General features: G+C 55.6%; 1 protein-coding gene across 1 annotated transcript in view; it reads right to left on the bottom strand.

The window, feature by feature from the left end:
• Positions 1-1,079: 1,079 nt before the first annotated feature.
• The window catches only part of DTNB (dystrobrevin beta), a 107,193-nt gene continuing 87,235 nt past the window's right edge, over positions 1,080-21,037 (bottom strand). The window contains 4 exon segments of the mRNA XM_033054491.1: positions 1,080-1,087; positions 1,191-1,244; positions 3,863-3,952; positions 6,087-6,228. Coding sequence (XP_032910382.1) covers positions 1,080-1,087; positions 1,191-1,244; positions 3,863-3,952; positions 6,087-6,228 — 294 coding nt within the window.

The following is a 21,037-nucleotide window of genomic DNA, read 5'->3' as shown; positions in this document are numbered from 1 at the left end:
CAGCTCCTGTCCCTGGCAGGCTCTGGGAGGAACGGGAGATGAGGAGGAGATCCTGGCATTCCCTGCCTGACACTGCCCTGCTCTGGTGCCTGGAAATGCTGAGGCCAGGAGGAGCTCCGGGATAACTCCAGTGGAATGGGCCACAGGTTTGTCAGCACAGAGGGAAAACCTGGGAGGGGAGCAGGGACACAGGGACCTCTTGGGACACTGCCTGTGTGGGATCCATCAGCACAGGGACACTTGTCCAGCCAAGGTCACCGTGGGATCCATCAGCACAGGGACACTTGTCCAGCCAAGGCCACCATGGGATCCCTTTGGCACAGGGACACTTGTCCAGCCAAGGTCACTGTGGGATCCCTTTGGCACAGGGACACTTGTCCAGCCATGGTCACTGTGGGATCCCTTTGGCACAGGGACACTTGTCCAGCCATGGTCACTGTGGGATCCCTTTGGCACAGGGACACTTGTCCAGCCAAGGCCACCATGGGATCCCATCAGCACAGGGACACTTGTCCAGCCAAGGCCACCATGGGATCCCATCAGCACAGGGACACTTGTCCAGCCAAGGCCACTGTGGGATCCCATCAGCACAGGGACACTTGTCCAGCCAAGGTCACCATGGGATCCCTTTGGCACAGGGACACTTGTCCAGCCAAGGTCACCGTGGGCAGGGGCTGAGCAGGTGACAGTCCCACAGCTCAGGGACTTCCCTGCCCCACTGTGGGCTCTGTCTGTTCCTCCCCTCTGAGCTGGATTTCTCTCAGCACCTGGAGCAGCTCCTCCTCCTCTCACACATTTCCATGTGTGACCTTTGCTGGAGTAAAACATCCTTGGAAGCTGAGCACAGGCAGGAGCAGCCAGGGGGCTGCTCCACCAGAGCCACCTGATCCAGAGCTACCTGATCCAGAATCATCCACTGACCCAGAGCCATCCACCTGATCCAGAGCCATCCACCTGATCCAGAATCCTCCACCTGATCCAGAGCCATCCACCTGATCCAGAGCCATCCACCTGATCCAGAGCCATCCACCTGATCCAGAATCCTCCACCTGATCCAGAGCCCTCCACCCGATCCAGAATCATCCACCTGCACCCAGAGGCCCTCATGGGGCTCCAAAGGGAGCCAGTGAACCCAGCCAGGAGTGAGTCAGAAAATGCTGCAGAGCTCCCAGACAGCTTTGTCCCCTCACCTCGGTCCTTCCCATTCTGCAGCTTCTCTGTTTCTTCTTCGTCCTCTTCCTCTGCTTCAGAGACAAACAAAAAGAGAAAAAGCAGACATGAGACAGGTGGCTGAGAGGAGGGAGGCAATCATGGATTCCATCCACTCCCTGGGCAGCCCCTTCCATAAGAAATTCCTCCTGGATTCACCTGGTGAGAGCTGTGGGTTTGCTCTAAGCCAGGATAAGGCAGGTGAGTTTATGGCAGGGTATTTACACAGCAGGGTGGGAGCACAAGGTCACATTCTCCTGCAGGTGGTGGCTCTTATCTCATCCCAACACCTCCCTGAGACCTGTGCAAACAGCTGATGGTTATCCTGAGGGGGGTCCCTCCTGCACCAGGGGTGAGAGCAAACACAGGGAGAAGCCCCCCAGGGAAAGCCCTGGAGAAACCCAGAGGTGTCTGGGTGGGACCCCACAGACTCATCCTGTGTGGCTTTGGGAGCAGGACAGTGACACATGGGGGTCACACAGCTGCAGAGGGTCCTGGAAATGAGAGCTGAGATCAGGGACAGAACCAGGCACCTTTGGAATAACCAGAATCGTGACCTGGAGCTCAGCACCGGGTGTGGAGCAGCCAGCACTGCCTCGGCTCCCTGCAGAGCAGCTGGAGCCTGTCCTGAGCTCAGATGGAGCAAAAATGGGATCAGGGTTCCCCCAGCAGCACTGGGACATGAGATGGGTGTGGATGTGGCACAGGACAGGGAGCAGTGGTGGCCCTGGCAGTGCTGGGGGAATGGTTGGACTCAGTGGATGTGGAGATCTCTTTCAACCCCGTGATTTTGTGATTCCACAATTCTGTGACTCCATGACTCCATCATGGAATCAAGGAACAGCCTGGGCTGGAAGGACCCCCCAGGACCCCCCAGCCCCAACAATCCCAGCCTGGGCATCCCTGGCAGGGTTATCCAAATCCCCTGGAGCTCTGGGGCTGTGCCCATTCCCTGGGGAGCCTTTCCCTGACCCCCAGCCCACCCTCCCTGACCTCACAGCAGAGAGGGTGGATGGGGCCCACCCCGGGAGGATGGGGTGGTGCTGCTCCCTGTTTCCCTTCCCAGGGAATCCACTCTGCAGGCAGGGACAGGGACAGGGACAGGGGCAGGGCAGGGGGGAACCAGGCTCCCACTCTCCAGGGCGCCCCAGGCCCTCCCCACGCCCCTCCCCTGGCTGCAGGAGGTGTCTGTTCCCACAGCTCCCCTTGGACACGATGTGTGAAATGCTGCTGGCTCCCATCAGCTGAGGATAACTCATGCTTTTCCTAATTTACACCAGTGACACCATTTCAGGAGCTTCCAGGGGAGCTTTCCTTGCTCTCTGCATCTCCTCGAGCAGGAGCCTGTCAGCAACTCCATTTTCATTCCAGCCTCACCCCTGGTGATGCACACAGCTTTGCAGATCCCCGAGATCCACCAGGGAACCTGGGCCCTGGCCAGGGACAGCCCCTGGAGCTGTGTCAGGGGATTTTGGGGTGGAGATCAGGGAAAGGTTTGGACAATGCCCTCAGGCACAGGCTGGGATTGTTGGGGTGTCCTGGGCAGGAACAGGAGCTCCATGATCCCTGTGGGTCTGACTCAGGTTGTTCCACAATTCCATGATTCTACAGCACTTGCTCTGCTCTGGAAAGCAAAAATGAATGAGTGCAGACTCTGGGCAGAGGTTTGTTCTCCGTGTTTGAGCCTCAGGGGCAGAGCTGAGGTGATTTATGGGGGAGCTGGCAGCCCTGCCACGGTGCTGTGTCATCCACGGACAACTTTATTAACTCCCAGCTCCTCTGCTGCCAGGACAGGGCTGGGAGAGGGGGATTTACTGCTGGGCTGTAAAACACCCACCCAGTTCATCCCTGGGAGGCTCCCCTAGGGCACAGCCCCGTGGGACAGACATTTATGGGGAATTCTGTGCCCCAGCTGCCAGGCCCAGCAGGGAACAGGGAGCAGGAACAGGCACAGGACATTTCCCTTCTTCCTCAGCAGCAAGGGCAGCCCAGGGACAGAACCACAGGATCCTTCACCTTGCAAAAGGGCAGAGAGCCCACCTTTGTCACCAGCCCAGAGCACTGAGCTCAGTCTTTTCCCCAGGGATGGGAATTCCCCCTGGAGAGCTCCCTTCAATCCCTGACAGCCCTGCCATGAGGAAATCCTTCCTGCAAGCCCTGACTGCTCCCAGCCCTGCTGCTGCCAAGGCTCAAGGGCCATGGACATTCCCTGGGTGATGCAGGACCTGCTGCAGCCCCAGCAGCGTGTTCAGCTCCCCTGGCACGGGCAAGAGGCACAGAGGGAGCAATTATCTGTTTTCCACACCATTGCTGAACAACAGGGGATGAAACTGGCCTCCTGCAGTTCTTGATAGGTGATTGCATCATCTGAGGGAGAGTCACAGCAGAGGGTCTCACCTGCTGCCCAGGTGCTGCAGGACAGCAGGAATTTGGGAACTCACTCCAAAATCCTGCTCTGGCTTCTGCCTGTGCCATTAAGATCATCCCCAGCATTGCCCAGCGATGCTGGTATAAAAATGAATTTTCATTGAGAACAGGGACATATAGCCTCACATTGCACTTTAGTTCTAACAAAAAATAAATAAATCTCAGGAGAAATCCTCAAGCTGTGGCTCCCAGCTCTCCTCATCCCCTGCCCCGAGGCGGCTCTCACCCGAGTGGAGCTCCTTCACCAGCGAGGACATGGTGTTGGTGATGGAATCCGCTGCCACCAGCAGGTCATTGCGGAGGTTCCTCCTCGTACCTGGGCGGGGCAGACACGGCAATCAGGAACGGGGGCACTGCCACTGCTGTCCCCATGGCCCTGTGACACTGCAGCACCAGCAGGGACCACCATCCCAGAGGAGCCAGGAGAGCAGGGCACACAGAGATCATCCCACAGGGCTCCTGAGGAGCACGATGCTCCTGGATCATGGATGAGCCCCATCCATCCCTGGAAGGGCTCAAGGCCAGGCTGGACAGGGCTTGGAGCACCCAGGGGCAGTGTCCCTGCTGTGGAACAGCTGGACAATGTCACTGAGCCCACCCAGACATCTCCTGCCTGGGACACTCAGTTATTTTATTACGTGAAAAAATCGACATTTTATTCTGTTTCCTGTGTTCTCCACTGGCCTCCTTTGGCTGATTTTGTGTGATTAATATGAAATAGCACTAATTGTGCAGACTGCCTTTCCGGAAGGATCGTTCCAGGAAAATGATTTCAGAGTCTGGTCACCATGTTTTCTTCTTGCAGGAGTTTTTCTGGATGTTGAATCAGCCCCACTGTGGCTACCACGAGAGGAACATTCCCCCCTTCTGCTGGCAGTGGTGGATCCGAGGATTCCCCAGGGACTTCTCTTCTCTTTCAGGAGGATCAACAGCAGAATTGATTTTCTAATTAGGTGGTGGCCTCTGTGCCCAAGTGCTTCACCCAGAAACTGTCAGGGTGTTTTATTCTAAAATTATTTATTCTGTCATACTTGCTCATCATCCAGGTGCCAATCTTGGTAATCCTCTCCTGAGTGGAAGATCAGGAGATCATCCAAGGAGGAAACCTTGCTAATCTCATGACTGCATGACCAAGATCTCAGGGATTCAGTTCTTCAAAGCTCTCCTGCTCCAGAATTTGCCCCACAGCTCATGGAGGACTCATGGCCTGGGAGGCAAAACGAGCTTTCCTGGAGCTGGAACTGCTCCCTGGCACTCCTGCTCCTCTGCTGCCACTTCCCAGCCTCTTCCCTCACCTCCTTCTGCCAGCAGCTCCTCTGGGCAGGGGCAAAGATCATTCCAGAAGGATCCTGAGCGCTGATAAATACCTAAAGCCTGTTTGGTTTGGTTCTGGGAGGTTTCTTTCCATCTATGGTTTGTCTGGAGAAGGAACCTGTCCACCTGGCAAAGGGATTTGATTCCTCTTTTCACAATCTTCCCTCTCTGGATTGAGAAACCACCTCCAGCGCTGTGGCTCCACCTGGGGTGAGCTGCCAGCTTTTAAAGGAACAAAATGATGAGCTGATGCTCCTCTGCATCACCTGGGGCTCTTGTTCACTGCCCAGGACAAGAGATTCCCAGTGGGATCTCCAGGGAGCACCACGAGGTCCACAGGGATAATCACAGGAATATTGGGATAATCACAGAAATACTGAAGTTGGAAAAGACTCCAAGACCATGCAGTGCAGCCTCTGTGGAGTGCTGTCCATCCCTTGGCTCTGCCCACACATGGGTCAGTCCTCATCCCTGCCTTAGGGACAGGAATTTCTGTCCTTCCTCTCAGGGGCAGAGAGAACATCAAGGACAGGTGGGTGTGCAGCTTGGAAGAGCACTAAAGGTGAAAACCTCTGGACCAAGATGGAGAAAAGAGTGTTCAAACCCCTTGTTTTTTGTCCTGCAGTTCAACCACCAGATGTGTAAACACGACAGGTCTGGAAGGTTTAATTCTTAAATGATTTCAGGGCCCAACTTCCCTTCAAGGAAGATCATCTTCACAGAAATGGACTTCAGTAAGTTCAAAAGATTCAAAACGTGCCCCCAAATTTGTTCCAGGGCGGAGGAGAGGGGTTTGCAATGATTGCCTTGACATGGTGAGTGTGTGTGTGCTGTGCTGGGATCAGGGAATGGTCTGGGTGGGAAGGACCTTAGAAAACATTCGGTTCCAAAACCTTCAGGGACAGATCCCACTGTCCATGGAATGTCCAGCCTGGCCTTGGGCACTGCCAGGGATGGAACAGCCCCACTGCTCTGGGCACCCTGTGCCAGCCCTGCCCACCCTGCCAGGGAACAATTCCTGCCCAGATCCCCTCACAGAACAATTCCTGCCCAGATCCCCCATCCCTGCCCCTCACAGAACAATTCCTGCCCAGATCCCCCATCCCTGCCCCTCTCCGTGCCCCGGTGCCCCTCACCGTGTGCCGGGGCCTCGTGCCCGTCCCCAAGCCCGGCCGGGCTGTCCTGGGCGCTGTGTGTGGGTGTGGAGCCGGCCGAGGCCGAGCGGGGCACGGCCGGGGGGCGGCCATGGGTGGGCGAGGGCTGCGCCGAGCCTGCGGCCTGCGGGGAGAGAGAGAGAGATGGGCAGGGATGGACACACAGACATGGGCAGGGATGGACAGACACACGGACAGACAGACACACAGACAGACACACAGACAGACACACAGAGGGCTGCGCCAAGCCTGCGGCCTGCGGGGAGAGAGAGAGAGATGGGCAGGGATGGACAGACAGACAGACAGACAGAGAGAGACATGGGCAGGGGTGGACAGACAGACAGACAGAGAGATGGGCAGGGATGGACAGACATATAGACACACAGACAGACACACAGAGAGCTGCGCTGAGCCTGCGGCCTGTGGGGAGAGAGAGAGACGTGGGCAGGGATGGACAGACAGACAGACACATGAACAGAGAGACACACAGACACACAGATGTGGGAGCTGGTGGCACCATGGGCACAGCACAACTTCAGTAAATTTTACATCTTTATCTATTTTTATCTATCTTTATCTGTTTTCATCTATTTTTGTCTATTTGGAAATTTTTAATAAAATCACATGCTCTGTATGTTTCATGCAAACATTTATATAATACACGTGTAGATGTTGATATATATATAACCTAATAAATAATACATAATATACAGTATATATAATATATAGTATATAATATATAATATGCATATTATGTATATAATATATACATATATAATATATATAGAAAATGTATAATATATAATACATAATATATTATATATTATCTATTATATAGAATATATATTGTATTATATATAAATATATAAAATATAGAATATATATTTAATATATTCTTAATATATATTATATACATTATATATAATTACATATTATATATGATATATAATATATAATATAAATTATATATTATATAATATATAATATATAATATATATTATATTTTATATAGTATTTCTATATTTAAATATTGCACCTACATAATATACTATATTTGTATTATATACTTATATATAAAATATATTACATCTATAAATATATACATTTATATATTTATATAAGTATATTTATATACATATATTTATATTAATGTATACATGTATATATTATATCCATTTATAGCTATATTGATATATCACCTATGTATATGCTTAATGTATTACATATAGATATAAATATTTTATATTAAATATATTAAAATACACAAATATAGATATGTTATGTATTTTAATATATATATTTTTACACTGTATTTTAGCTATATCCACACAATTTGAGTGACTGCCAAAAGCGTGCATTTCTAGATCTCATTTTCCATTTTGCTGCATTCCCCCAGCTCTGGTGCTGTGCCAGCCCCGCAGGCTGAGGTGACAGCGCTGTCCCCAGCAGGGCCCGGGGAGGGACAGCCCCCGGTGCCCCCGGCCCCAGAGCCCCTTCAGGCCTGGGGACAATGTGGTGACACTGCTGGGACCTGGGCATGGTGACACCACCAGCACCCAGCACAGACATGGCACTGTGTGACAGTGACACTGCCAGCCCCTCTCACGGCGGTGACACCCCCAGCTTCCTGCACAGCAGTGACACTACCATCACCCCATGGAATGGTGACACTGCCAGCACCCCGACACCACCATCACCCATGGAATGGTGACACTGCCATCACCCCAACATGGTGACACCACCATCACCCATGGAATGGTGACACTGCCAGCACCCTGACACCGCCATCACCCCGTGCCAGCCCCACAGCAGCTCCCAGGACACTGCTGGGGACAGCCACAGCTCCAGCCCGTCCCTGTGTCCCTGCCGGCCCCACGCTGATGTCTGTGCTCTCATGAAAACCCAGCCATGTGCAAAACCCTCATTTGGAAACTGCATTAATTGGGGACCGAGCGTCACGCGTCCCTGTGCCACCACCTTGGGGGGGACAGCGCGGCAGGGGGGGAGCAGCTGAAGGAGATGTCACCAAACAGGCACGTGCCACACCAGCAGCTCCCCTGCTGCACCCAAACCCAAAGCAGACCTTGAACACCCACCCAAAAACGCACAGAAAGAGGAGGGAGAGTTGAATTTGCATCAGTTGGTGGCCAAAGGTGCCCACGCCTGGATGCTCCCAGTGCAGCCCGTGGGACACGGATGGGACAGTGGCAGCTGGCAGCTGGCCCATGGCTCTGCTTTGGAGGGACTGGCTCTGTCCTCCCCCTCCTCCTCCATCAGAGATGGGCCAGAAGCAGAGCTGTCCTTCCCCAGGAGGCAGCCAGAGGAGTGGGTGGGGATATTTTCTGGTTTGAATATTTTCTGGTTTGAATATTTTCTGGTTTGAGTGTTTTCTGGTTCAAGTATTTTCTGGTTCGAGTATTTTCTGGTTTCAAGTTCGTCCCCCAGGTCTCATTTTGTGTCCTGGGACCTCGGCACGTGCTCCTGTTACCCCTGGACACTATGGATGGTGGCAGACGTAAGGAGAGGAAAAGTCACGGAGCTTTTGTTGTTTAGAAGAGCTCCAAGATCACAATTTCCAATCCCCACCTTGTCCCCAGCCCTTCCTTGGACACCTCCAGGGATGGGCACCCCAAACTCCCTGCAAGGCCTGGGCACGTTGCAGGTGGAGAGGTGAGAGCTCAGTTCAGGTCTCAGTGCTCACTCTGTGTCCCAAACACACCTGCCCAAACTGCCAGGGGACAAATGTCACAGCGTGTGACAAGCCCAGCCCAGCTCACGTGTCCCCCCAAGCCTGGTTTGGGTGGGAAGGGACCTCAGAGCCCCCCCAGTGCCACCCCTGCCATGGCAGGGACACCTCCCACTGTCCCAATTCCCAGTGTCCAGCCTGGCCTTGGGCACTGCCAGGGATCCAGGGGCAGCCCCAGCTGCTCTGGGCACCCTGTGCCAGCCCTGCCCACCCTGCCAGGGAACAATTCCTGTCCATGTCCCACCCAGCCCTGTCCCTTGTCCCCTGTCTGTCACTCCCTGGACCAGGGGACACCGTGACCCCCAGGCTGGCACTGCCCACCCCTGTCACACGCAGGCAGGAGGAAACGCTTTTGTGGCCAGCACTGCCCTTTGAGACACACTGCCCAAGTGATATCCTTCGAGAAGGTGCCCCAAGAGCTGAGATTTTCACTCTGAGGGTTTTGAGCCGCTTGGCACAGCTGGCTGGGCTGATTTGCATTCCACGCCAGGGAACGTCCCTGAGCCGTGACGCGGTTCCTGGAAAACACAGCGGCTGTGAGAGCAGCAGGGAGGTCACGGCCACGGCACATCCTGGGGGGGTTGGGGACGGGTTGGGGACAGGGTTGGGGCTGGCCAGGGCTGTTTCCCCCTCCTGGAGCACCCCAGTGATGCTCCCAGCACTGGGGGACTCCAAGGGGGAGCCAAAGTTGTGGGTTCAGGGCAGCCCTGGACGTCGCCTTCCTACAAACACGTGCTGGCCCAGCTGGAGCCACCAGCCCCTCAGTGCTGAGCCCACAGAGCGGGGACAAAGCAGCTCCTGGCCACCACGGACCCTCCTGTGTCAGTGCTGCACCTTCCCCAAACAGAGCTGTGCAGCCATGGAGCCACCGAGGCTGGAACTGCCCTCTCAGACCAGCCAGTCCAACCATCCCCAGCACTGCCCAGGCCACCACTGACCCTGTCCCCAAGTGCCACGTCCACAGGGCTTTAAATCCCTGCAGGGATGGGGGCTCCAGCCCTTTCCAGGCAGGAATTGCTCCCAATATCCAAGCCGAGCCCATTTCCCCTGTCCTGTCCCTGTTCCCTGGCAGCAGAGCCCAAACACCATGGGCTGAGCTCCAGCTGCACACGTGTGTGGCTCCTGTTGCAAACCTCTGCAGGTTTGCATCTCCAGAAGGAAATAATCCAATCTCCTTAGGGATGGTCTCTCCAAGGACACATCTTTTGGGAGTGGAGACAACACCTGGGCAGGTGCAGGGTGGAAAAGGGACCTGCAAGAGCCTTCAAGGAAAGAGGAAAGAGGAAAGGGATCTGGAGTCCCCACATGCTGGTGTCCCTTCCCTGTGCCCTGAATGTGACCCTGAGCAGCCTGGCCATGGCCCTGTGCACAGAGAGCAGAGACTGGAACCTCTGAGCTGGCGTTTCCTCCCACTGACACCTCTGTGCCACCCCCAGTCACGGCTCAGGCACCTGCTGCCACAAGGGAGAGGGCTCAGGGCACGGGGAAGAGCCAAGGATGGAAATCTGGGCAGCCTGGGCTGGTGGAAGGGGTCCCTGTGGAGCTGGGGCTGCTGTCCCTGTGCCAGGGCTCTGGGGTCAGGGTCTGCACTCCCTGGCACAGCTGAGCTCAGCTCTGCTCCTCCACAGAGCTCCCAGGGATGCCTTTTGTAACCAGAGCCAAGCAGAGCTGAGCAGGTTTTTGAACTCCTCTCTGGCTGTTTTGGAGCTGCAGCCCCAGAAAATCCAGGATTTGCTGGCTCCTTGCATGTTCTTCCTGGAAACTGCTCCAGGGAGGACAAGAAGATGGATTTCAATTTAGAAAAGCCACGAAGGAAACCTCTGACCTGGCTCCTGAAATGTTTGGGAGCCAACTTTGATTTATGGCCCCTGGCTGATCAGGTCTTGTATACAAGAGTGTGAGGCTGAACCTGAAATGCCATTTCCAGGGCTGAGAGGCCAGGCCAGGCTGTGCCCTGAGCAGGGAGCAGCTCCAGGGGCAGGGTGGATGGAAGGGAGCAGTGCCATGAGCAGCTCTCACCATCCCCTCCCTCAGCCCACCCAACTTCCCACAACCACTGTGACAGAGGGAGGGAGAGTGGGATGGAAAAAGCCTTCAGCAATTTGGGGTTTTGGAGCCTGGAGGGGTTTTGGAGCCCCTTTTTGGGGCAAAGTCACCTCCAAGGAGCTGCTCAGGCTCCTCTTGCTTTGCAAACCCCCCAAGGAGCCCCCAGCTCCAGAGCCCAGCCTCTCCTGGGAATTCCTGTCCCAAATCCACCTGGGGGGACCTGCACCTTCCTCCTGGCTCAGGAGGGCACAGCTGGGCACAGCTGGGTTTCCCTGCTATTTCCCTTCTGCCTGCTCCTCTCAGGCTCCTCACAGCAGCTCCTGCACCTCCAGCACAGGTCTGTGGGACACTGGAAAAGCTGCCCCAGGCAGGGATGGGATCCCAGCCCTCAGAGATTCCCACAGAACTGACCTGAACTAGTGCCAGCATCCCTCCTGCCTGGAATCATGGAATTGTTTAGGATGGAGAACACCTTCAGATGAGTCCAATCACCAAGTTGATCTGCCTCAAGTGGAAAGCTGAACCAAAGACCCCCAGAAGCCCCTGAACCTGCAGATGCTCACTGAGAAACTCAGAAATCCACAGACCTGATTCTGTCACAGACTGGTTTTGTGGGAAAAGACTTTCAAGGGGGGCAGAGACATCTCCCACTATCCCAAGTCACTCCAGGCCCTGTCCTTGGGCAGTGCCAGGGGTGCAGGGGCCCTGCAGCTGCTCTGCCCCCTGTGATGTGGAGCTTCCTCCCAGGAACAGCTCAAACCAAAAGGGATCTTGCACACACAACAACCCGAGAGCCAGCAGGTTTCAGATCAGCGTTTCAGACAAGTAAACATCTCATCATGCCCCAAATACTGCAGAAATGCAGCACAAACACAAGAGGAGAGCACCAACACATGGTCTGTGCCTCCCAGCCGTGTCCCTGCTGCAGGAGGGAGCCAGGAGCACATTCCCTGCCAGAGAACATTCCAGGGGCTCCCCAGGACAGCATCTCCATGCCCAGGGCTGGGGGCACACACTGAGCTGAGCCCCCAGACCCTGCCCTGCCCTTGGGGCTCCTCTTGCTCAGCCCTTGGCTCTCCACGAGGGAAAACCCTTCCCTGGCAGGGCTGGGTGGGATTTGGGCAGGAATTGTTCCCTGGCAGGGTGGGCAGGGCTGGCACAGGGTGCCCAGAGCAGCTGGGGCTGCCCCTGGATCCCTGGGGTAGGCTGGACACTGGGAATTGGGACAGTGGGTGGAAGGAGATGAGATTTAGGATCCCTTCCCACCCAAACCCCTCCAGGATTCGCTGACTCTATGACCACACTGGAGGGCTACAGAAAACTCAATCCTTGGCACCAGAACAACACCCAAACTGGTGTTTTCTGCAGCTTCAGGTGCAGTTTCTGCAGAGCTGCTGCTCAGCAGGTGAGGCACAGAACCACTGGAGAATGAGAAATAAAAACCCCTCAGCTCCTCAGCCCCCTCCTGGCTGTGCTCAGAGGGAGTTTGCAGACGTGGGGCTGGTGGCTCTGCAGGGCCAGGCCAGCCCCAGCTCCCAGGGTGAGCTTCCAGGGGTTCCCAGAGTCCCAAAAAGCTGGCGCTGGGAAGGGACCTTGGGGCTCATCCCACCCCAGTGCCCTGAGCCCATCCACCCAAACACTTCACAGCTTCTCCAAACATCCCTGCCCTTTTTCTAGACCCTCACAGGAGTTTAGGCTGGAAAACTCAGTTCTGAGTTCTCATCCCCATCTCCAAAGCCCCAGCAATGTGAGTCCCTCGCAGGAAGGCTGAGTAGTAATTAATTCAGGCCAGAAATAATGAACTACAGAGGAATTTCAATTTACACGTCTTTCTATTTTAACAGAAAACCCTTGACAACTGATTTTGGGGGGAAAAAAAAAAACTTCTCCAAGCACATTTAAACCTGCTTTGCATGAGGCTGGTGCAGCCCACGCTGCACGGGAGGAGCAGGAGTTTCTGAGTGTCTCACCCAGGGATGCTCCCCTGGGCTCCTTCCCTCTCACACCATGGCTCCGGGCTGAGATAAAGGCTGGAATGCTGCTGGGCCGGTCGGGCAGGACCTGCCTCGTGTCCCTGCAGCTCAGGGAGGTGCTGGGGACACCCAGGGCACCGCAGCCAGCGCCCAAATCCCGAATTTGGAGCCCTGTCCCTGTGCTCAGCCTCTCCTGCACCGAGCATCACGAGTGCAGTCACGGGGCTGCATCTCCCTGCCAGCCATTTCTCCACCATTTGGGGCTCTGCTGCCATTTCCCTTTTTTTATTTATTTTTTTTTTCCTCACCAGTAATTTAACAATTATTTACGTTAAGCAGGAAGGGAGGAGAAGGCCTGACAGAGCTGCACACGAAACTGCTGCTGCTGCTGCTGCTGCCTGAATAATTCCAGCTCGATCGAAGCAGTGCTAAAAATAATCCAACCCCCTCCCTGCAAACACTCTTTGAGGGAAATATTTAAAGCAGAAAACAAGGCCCCTAAATCAGCCCCCCCAGCCGGGGCTGTTAACCCGATTGTTGCAGAGAAATTGAATTTCCCTGAGCTCCGTGGGCTCCAGGAGCGAGCACGCCGAGGAATACATGAAAGGCTCATTAGTGGGGAAGGCTAATAACCTTTGAGGCATTAATAAACCCCCAGCACAGGGACAGTCTCATGGCAACAGAGGCAGGGAGGCAGGGTGCCCAGTGCCCAGCGCAGGGTGGGATGAGCTGGGATGAGCTGGGATGAGCTGGGACGATGCTCCAGGATGGAAAAGCTGTGTGCTGTGCACCCTGACACCACAGGGACAAACTGGAATACAGCACTGCAAACACACAGCAGCAGGAATTTCCCCTTGGGAAGGTGCTCAGGCCTTGGCAGGGGTGCCCATCCCGCAGGGAATTCCTCAGGGGTCTGGGGACAAGGTGGGGATCAGGCACAGCTGGGACTGGAAGGGCTGGGAGGGATTTTCTGCCCCAAATTGTTGGGATTCTGTGCTGTGGTTTGGATCCCTGCCAGCACCGGGCTCCTCTGGGACACTCATGATCCATCCCAGGTGACAGGATCGTGGCATGGCCATCCCACCAAAAAACTCACACTGAGTGTCCAAAGGCAGCTCAAAAACCAAAAACACGAGGGATCCACGGATGGAGAGGAGAGGAGAGGGACTGGGACAGGGAGAGGAGGCTGCACAGGGAGCATCCTTTGGCTCCCCATCCCAGGGTGGCTCTCCTGGGCACAGGTGAGAGGTGTCCCCTCCCTGGTGACCCCCATCAGTGCTGAATGACAGGACAGGTCCCTGTGCCCCGGGCATCACTCAGCTCTTCCTGCAATTCGCTTTTTCAGCTTTAATTGGGACACGTGGCTGAACCCGGCCCTGCAGGACAGCTGTGCCCCGCCAGGCTGGGCTGGCAGCGTGTCCCCAGGGAGCTGGGACATGCCTGGGGACAGCAGAGTGACCAGCTGTGTCCCTGGGGGGGTGGGACATGCCTGGGGACAGCAGAGTGACCAGCTGTGTCCCTGGCGGAGGTGGGACATGCCTGGGGACAGCAGAGTGACCAGCTGTGTCCCCAGGGAGCTGGGACATGCCTGGGGACAGCAGAGTGACCAGCTGTGTCCCTGGGGGGGTGGGACATGCCTGGGGACAGCAGAGTGACCAGCTGTGTCCCCAGGGAGCTGGGACATGCCTGGGGACAGCAGAGTGACCAGCTGTGTCCCTGGGGGGGTGGGACATGCCTGGGGACAGCAGAGTGACCAAACCCTGTCCCCAGGGAGCTGGGACACTCCTGGGGACAGCAGAGTGACCAGCTGTGTCCCCAGGGAGCTGGGACATGCCTGGGGACAGCAGAGTGACCAGCTGTGTCCCCAGGGAGCTGGGACATGCCTGGGGACAGCAGAGTGACCAGCTGTGTCCCCAGGGGGGTGGGACATACCTGGGGACAGCAGAGTGACCAGCTGTGTCCTGGGGGGAGTGGGACACGCCTGGGGACAGCAGAGTGACCAGCTGTGTCCCCAGGGAGCTGGGACATGCCTGGGGACAGCAGAGTGACCAGCTGTGTCCCCAGGGAGCTGGGACATACCTGGGGACAGCAGAGTGACCAGCTGTGTCCTGGGGGGAGTGGGACACGCCTGGGGACAGCAGAGTGACCAGCTGTGTCCCTGGGGAGGTGGGACATGCCTGGGGACAGCAGAGTGACCAGCTGTGTCCCCAGGGAGCTGGGACATGCCTGGGGACAGCAGAGTGACCAGCTGTGTCCCTGGGGGGGGGTGGGACATGCCTGGGGACAGCAGAGTGACCAGCTGTGTCCCTGGGGAGGAGGGACATGCCTGGGGACAGCAGAGTGACCAGCTGTGTCCCTGGGGAGGAGGGACATGCCTGGGGACAGCAGAGTGACCAGCTGTGTCCCTGGGGAGGTGGGACATGCCTGGGGACAGCAGAGTGACCAGCTGTGTCCCCAGGGGGGTGGGACATGCCTGGGGACAGCAGAGTGACCAGCTGTGTCCCCAGGGGAGGTGGGACATGCCTGGGGACAGCAGAGTGACCAAACCCTGTCCCCTGCACTCCCAGCTTTGCCCTCTGGAGCTGTCCCCCATCTGTGCTGTCCCTGGCTGTCCTGTTCTGTCCCCCAGCTGTGCTGTGCTGTCCCTGGCTGTCCTGTGCTGTCCCCCAGCTGTGCTGTCCCTGGCTGTCCTGTGCTGTCCCCCAGCTGTCCTGTGCTGTCCCCCAGCTGTGTTGTGCTGTCCCTGGCTGTCCTGTGCTGTCCCCCAGCTGTCCTGTGCTGTCCCTGGCTGTCCTGTGCCACCCTCCAGCCCTCCCTGCCCCATTCCCAGTTTCCCCAGAGCAGGTCCTGCTCCCCCCAGCCCCGCTGGGCTGTTTGAACTCCCCATTCATGGGGCTGTGTTTGTTTTCATTCCTCCCTCTCCCCCCAGCTGCGGGACCCAGAGCAGGGATCAGGAAACAATAAAATCTCGGTTACCACACAGAATGCCGCCTTTTCCCTGGCTCCTTTCAAAGCCTGACATTTTTGCTTTCATCCCCATTTGCACAGTGCTGGGGCATGTGCTGCTCCCCCCGTGTGCCGAGGGGCCTCCAGTGGGGCTGCTGGGGCTGTGCTCAAGATGGACCAGATTGTTCCACCAGCACCACCCCGTTCCCAGGGCTCTGGGGCTCCAGTTCCCAGCCCCATGGCTGGGTTACAGCGGCCAAAAGGGAGCGTTATCTTTTGGAATTGCTCAGATTTTGTTTGCAGGCTGTGGCACTTCCCTGCCCTTGGCTTTCCCCTGCTGGAGGGGCTGCAGGAACAGCCAGAGCAAAACCTCTGGTTCTGGGAGCATCCAACCCCAGCTGCAGGTTTCTGTGTCCTGGGATCTCCCTGGGAAAGTGCCACGGGTCTGGTTTGCCTGTCCTTCAAATCCAGCCTGGGAACTTCATCCAAGCTGCAGTGAGTGCTGCTGCCCAGCCAGGGCACAGGAATCACCTCCTCACCCAGAAACCACCCAAAGACTGAATTCATGGAATCAGGGAATGGGTTGGGTGGGAAGGGAGCTCAGAGCTCACCCAGTGCCACCCCTGCCATGGCAGGGACACCTCCCACTGTCCCAATTCCCAGTGTCCAGCCTGGCCTTGGGCACTTCCAGGGATGGAACAGCCACACTGCTCTGGGCACCCTGTGCCAGCCCTGCCCACCCTGCCAGGGAACAATTCCTGCCCAAATCCCACCCAGCCCTGCCCTGTGGCACTGGGAGCCATTCCCTGTGTGCTGTCCCTCCATCCTTGTGGCTCCAGTTCCACACTGTGTCCATGCAGGCCAAGGGGCTGCTCCTGCTCCAGCATTTTTCAGGAAAATTTCAGCAAGATCAGGGAAAGCCATGCCAGGCAGAGGTGAGGGTGGAGGAGCAGCTGCACAGCCATGGCAGCAGGGTGTCCCCAGTGGGTGACAATGTCCTGAAGGCCAGAGCTGGCTCCCATCCAGCAGTGATGGCCTGTGATCAGCCCAGCTGGAACAGCTGGAATTGCTGGGGGCAGCGAGCCCCAGAGGCACAGACAGGTTTGCACAGGAGGCTCTGGGCAGGCTGGGGCAGGCAGCAGGAACAGGACACAGGCACAGCAAAGGAGGGGCTGGGTAATCCGGGATGAGCCCTGCTGCCTGTTCACAGACAGAGCCACGCCAGGAGCCCTGGCTAAGGGCTTGGGACAGCCATGGCCAGGGACACGCACGGGGACACGCCGGGCAGCAGGCCTGGGGGCGGCTCAGAGGATGCAGTGTCTGAAAGGATCACCGGGAGCAGGAGGCACAGCCGTGAAATCTGCCTGCCAGCACAGAGCCAGCCCTGCAGGGAAAGGGGACGGCCAGGGGGGCCTGGCCAGGCACCCAGGGGACACTGTGCAGGGTGTGGGGTGCAGGGGTGTTTGGGGTGTTTGGGGTATTTGGGGTGTTTGGGGAATTTGGGATATTTGGGGTGTTTGGGTATTTGGGGTGTTTGGGGTATTTGGGGTATTTAGGGGTATTTGGGGAATTTGGGATATTTGGGGTGTTTGCGGTATTTGGGGTGTCTGGGATGTTTGGGGAATTTGGGATATTTGGGGTATTTGGGGAATTTGGGGCATTTGGGGTGTTTCAGGTATTTGGGGTGTCTGGGGTGTTTGGGGTGTTTGGGGTGTTTGGGATATTTGGGGAATTTGGGATATTTGGGGTATTTTGGATATTTGAGGTATTTGGGGTGTTTGGGGAATTTGGGATGTTTGGAGAATTTGGGATATTTGGGGTATTTTGGGTATTTTGGGTATTTGGGGAATTTGGGGTATTTAGGAGTATTTGGGGAATTTGGGATATTTGGGGTGTTTGGGGAATTTGGGGTATTTAGGGGTATTTGGGGAATTTGGGATATTTGGGGTATTTGGGGTGTTTGGGGAATTTGGGATGTTTGGAGAATTTGGGATATTTGGGGTGTTTGCGGTATTTGGGGTGTTTGAGATATTTGGGGTGTTTGGGGAATTTGGGATATTTGGGGTATTTGGGGCATTTGGGGTGTTTGGGGAATTTGGGATATTTGGGGTGTTTGGGGAATTTGGGATATTTGGGGTGTTTGGGGAATTTGGGGTGTTTGGGGTATTTGGGATACTTGAGGTATTTGGGATATTTGGGGTGTTTGGGATATTTGGGATATTTGGGGTGTTTGCGGTATTTGGGGTGTTTGGGATATTTGGGGCATTTGGGGTGTTTGGGGTGTCTGGGGTGCCAGGTTTGCTCCCCACAGGTCACAGCTGGGCTCTGTGGCCCCACACCCTGACCAAGGCCAGGAGAACACGGGCTCTGCTGAGGGAACCTGGCGGGAGGATCCAGCAGGAATCCCTCAGGGATCACTCACTCCGCATCCTAACGCTGTGCACAGAAATAACCGAAATAACCGGCTGCAGTGACACTGCCTGGTGACACAGAGGTTGGATGAATCACCGATCCAGAGAGGCTCACACACACTCCGGGGGCTGGGCTGGCGTGGGGAGCGCTCACGAGCCTGAGCAGGGGCTGCTGCCCCCAGGGCAGAGCACACACTGCCAGGAGTCACCAAATCCCAAATCCTGACGTGGATCCAGCCCAAATCCCAAATCCTGACACAGATCCATCCCAAACCCCAAATCCTGACGTGGATCCAGCCCAAATCCCAAATCCTGACGTGGATCCAGCCCAAACCCCAAATCCTGACGTGGATCCACCCCAAATCCCAAACCCTGACATGGATCCATCCTCACCCCAATCCCTGCACATGGATCCATCCCAAATCCCAAATCCTGACGTGGATCCACCCCAAATCCCAAACCCTGCACATAGATCCACCCCAAACCACAATCCCTGCACATGGGTCCACCTCAAACCCCAAATCCTGACATGGATCCACTCTCACCCCAAATCCCAGCACATGGATCCATCCTCACCCCAATCCCTGCACATGGATCCACCCCAAATCCCAAACCCTGACATAGATCCACCCCAATCCCTGCACATGGATCCATCCCAAACCCCAAATCCCAGCACATGGATCCATCCCAATCCCTGCACATGGATCCACCCCAATCCCTGCACATGGATCCACCCCAATCCCTGCACATGGATCCATCCCAAACCCCAAATCCCAGCACATGGATCCACCCCAATCCCTGCACATGGATCCATCCCAATCCCTGTCATGGATCCACCCCAAACCCCAATCCCTGCACATGGATCCATCCTCATCCCAATCCCTGCACATGGATCCACCCCAATCCCTGCACATGGATCCACTCTCACCCCAATCCCTGCACATGGATTCACCCCAATCCCTGCACATGGATCCACCCCAATCCCTGCACACGGATCCACCCCAATCCCTGCACATGGATCCATCCCAATCCCTGTCATGGATCCATCCCAATCCCTGCACATGGATCCACCCTCACCCCAATCCCTGCACATGGATCCACCCCAAACCCTGCACATGGATCCATCCCAAATCCCAATCCCTGCACATGGATCCATCCCAAATCCCAATCCCTGCACATGGATCCACCCCAATCCCTGCACAGGGATCCATCCCAAACCCTGCACATGGATCCATCCCAATCCCTGCACATGGATCCATCCCAATCCCTGCACATGGATCCACCCCAAACCCTGCACATGGATCCATCCCAATCCCTGTCATGGATCCACCCCAATCCCTGCACATGGATCCACCCCAATCCCTGTCATGGATCCATCCCAATCCCTGCACATGGATCCATCCCAAACCCCAAATCCCTGCACATGGATCCACCCCAATCCCTGCACATGGATCCACCCTCACCCCAAATCCCTGCAGAACGTGCCTGATCACTCCATCCAGACAGGAATTTGAGATGGAAAAGGAGAAATTGGGTGGGGGAGACTCAGACTCTGTTCTCCATCTCTGCAGAAACAAAACCCCAAGCCCAGGATGGACTGAGCCCACCCTAAAGCAAAACCCCAAGCCCAGGATGGACTGAGTCACCCAAAATTCAAACCCCAAGCCCAGAATGGACTAAATCCACCCAAAATTCAAACCCCAAGCCCAGGATGGACTAAATCCACCCAAAATTAAAACCCTAAGCCCAGGATGGACTAAGTCCACCCAAAATTAAAATCCCAAACTCAGGATGGACTAAGTCCACCCAAAAGCAAAATCCTAAATGCAGGATGGACTGAGTCCACCCAAAAGCAAAACCCCAAGCCCAGGATGTCAAAAGGAGAGGATCCATGGGATAAATATGGACAAAGCTGCCAATGGGATGAGGGAGCACAGCAAGAACAGGAGCCCCTGGTCAGGCACAAACTCCAAAGTGAGGCTCAGCGTTTTTGGAGGATCTCAGCTCAAGCCAGGTTTGCAAGAGACCCCAGGGAACTCTGTGAGGGTTTTCTCCTGCCAAGGGCACCAGAGCCCACCCAGGACCAGCCCTGGTTCAGGATGGTGACAAGGATGAAGTCACAGCCCATCACACTCCTCATCCTCCAGCAGCATTTCTGACTGCAGCCCTGAGCCTCACACTGTGCTCTGCACTCCCAAGGGCTGAGAGCCCCTGCAGAGCTGCCTGAGGAGTTTCTGATGCCCATTTCTAATAAATCTCGAAGTAACAGGGAAATTCCAGCAGCATAATAGCATTTTCCGGGATAATAATAAAAGGAAAAGCAGAATGAGTGGGAAGCTCACATCAATCAAAGACAGGAAAAAGAACAGAAAAGCTGAGAGGAGATTGGAACAGCAAAAAAAGGCACAGAAAAAGGCAGGGTGGTGGCTGAGGGCTGGGATCAGGAGCTTTTGGTGGCTGTGGCAAAGGGAAGTGGGGCTGGGAAGAGCCAGGGGGGAGTGGAACCCAAACCCAAACCCAAACCCAAACCCAAACCCAAACCCTGGTGGAGACCCCAGTGCAAGGCAGGCGGGAGGGGAAGGGGCTCAGCAGGGCAGAAAAGCCAAGCAGAGACATTAATTACATTAATTACATTAATTACAGATTGGAAATGACCTGGGGGCGCTCCCAGGGCTGGGAGGAGCTGCAGGTGGACACGTCCACAGGATGGAAATGCAGAACAGAAATGGAAAAGGACAGTGAAATCCAACCCAGACATGAACAGAGCCAGCCCAGGGTGCTCCCCAACAGCCTGGGTGCAGAGATGGGGAT

This window comes from Catharus ustulatus, chromosome 3 (genome assembly GCF_009819885.2).
Source record: "Catharus ustulatus isolate bCatUst1 chromosome 3, bCatUst1.pri.v2, whole genome shotgun sequence".
Taxonomy (NCBI): domain Eukaryota; kingdom Metazoa; phylum Chordata; class Aves; order Passeriformes; family Turdidae; genus Catharus; species Catharus ustulatus.
Note: the sequence above shows the minus strand (reverse complement) of the source record. Positions and strands in the feature narration are given on the sequence as shown.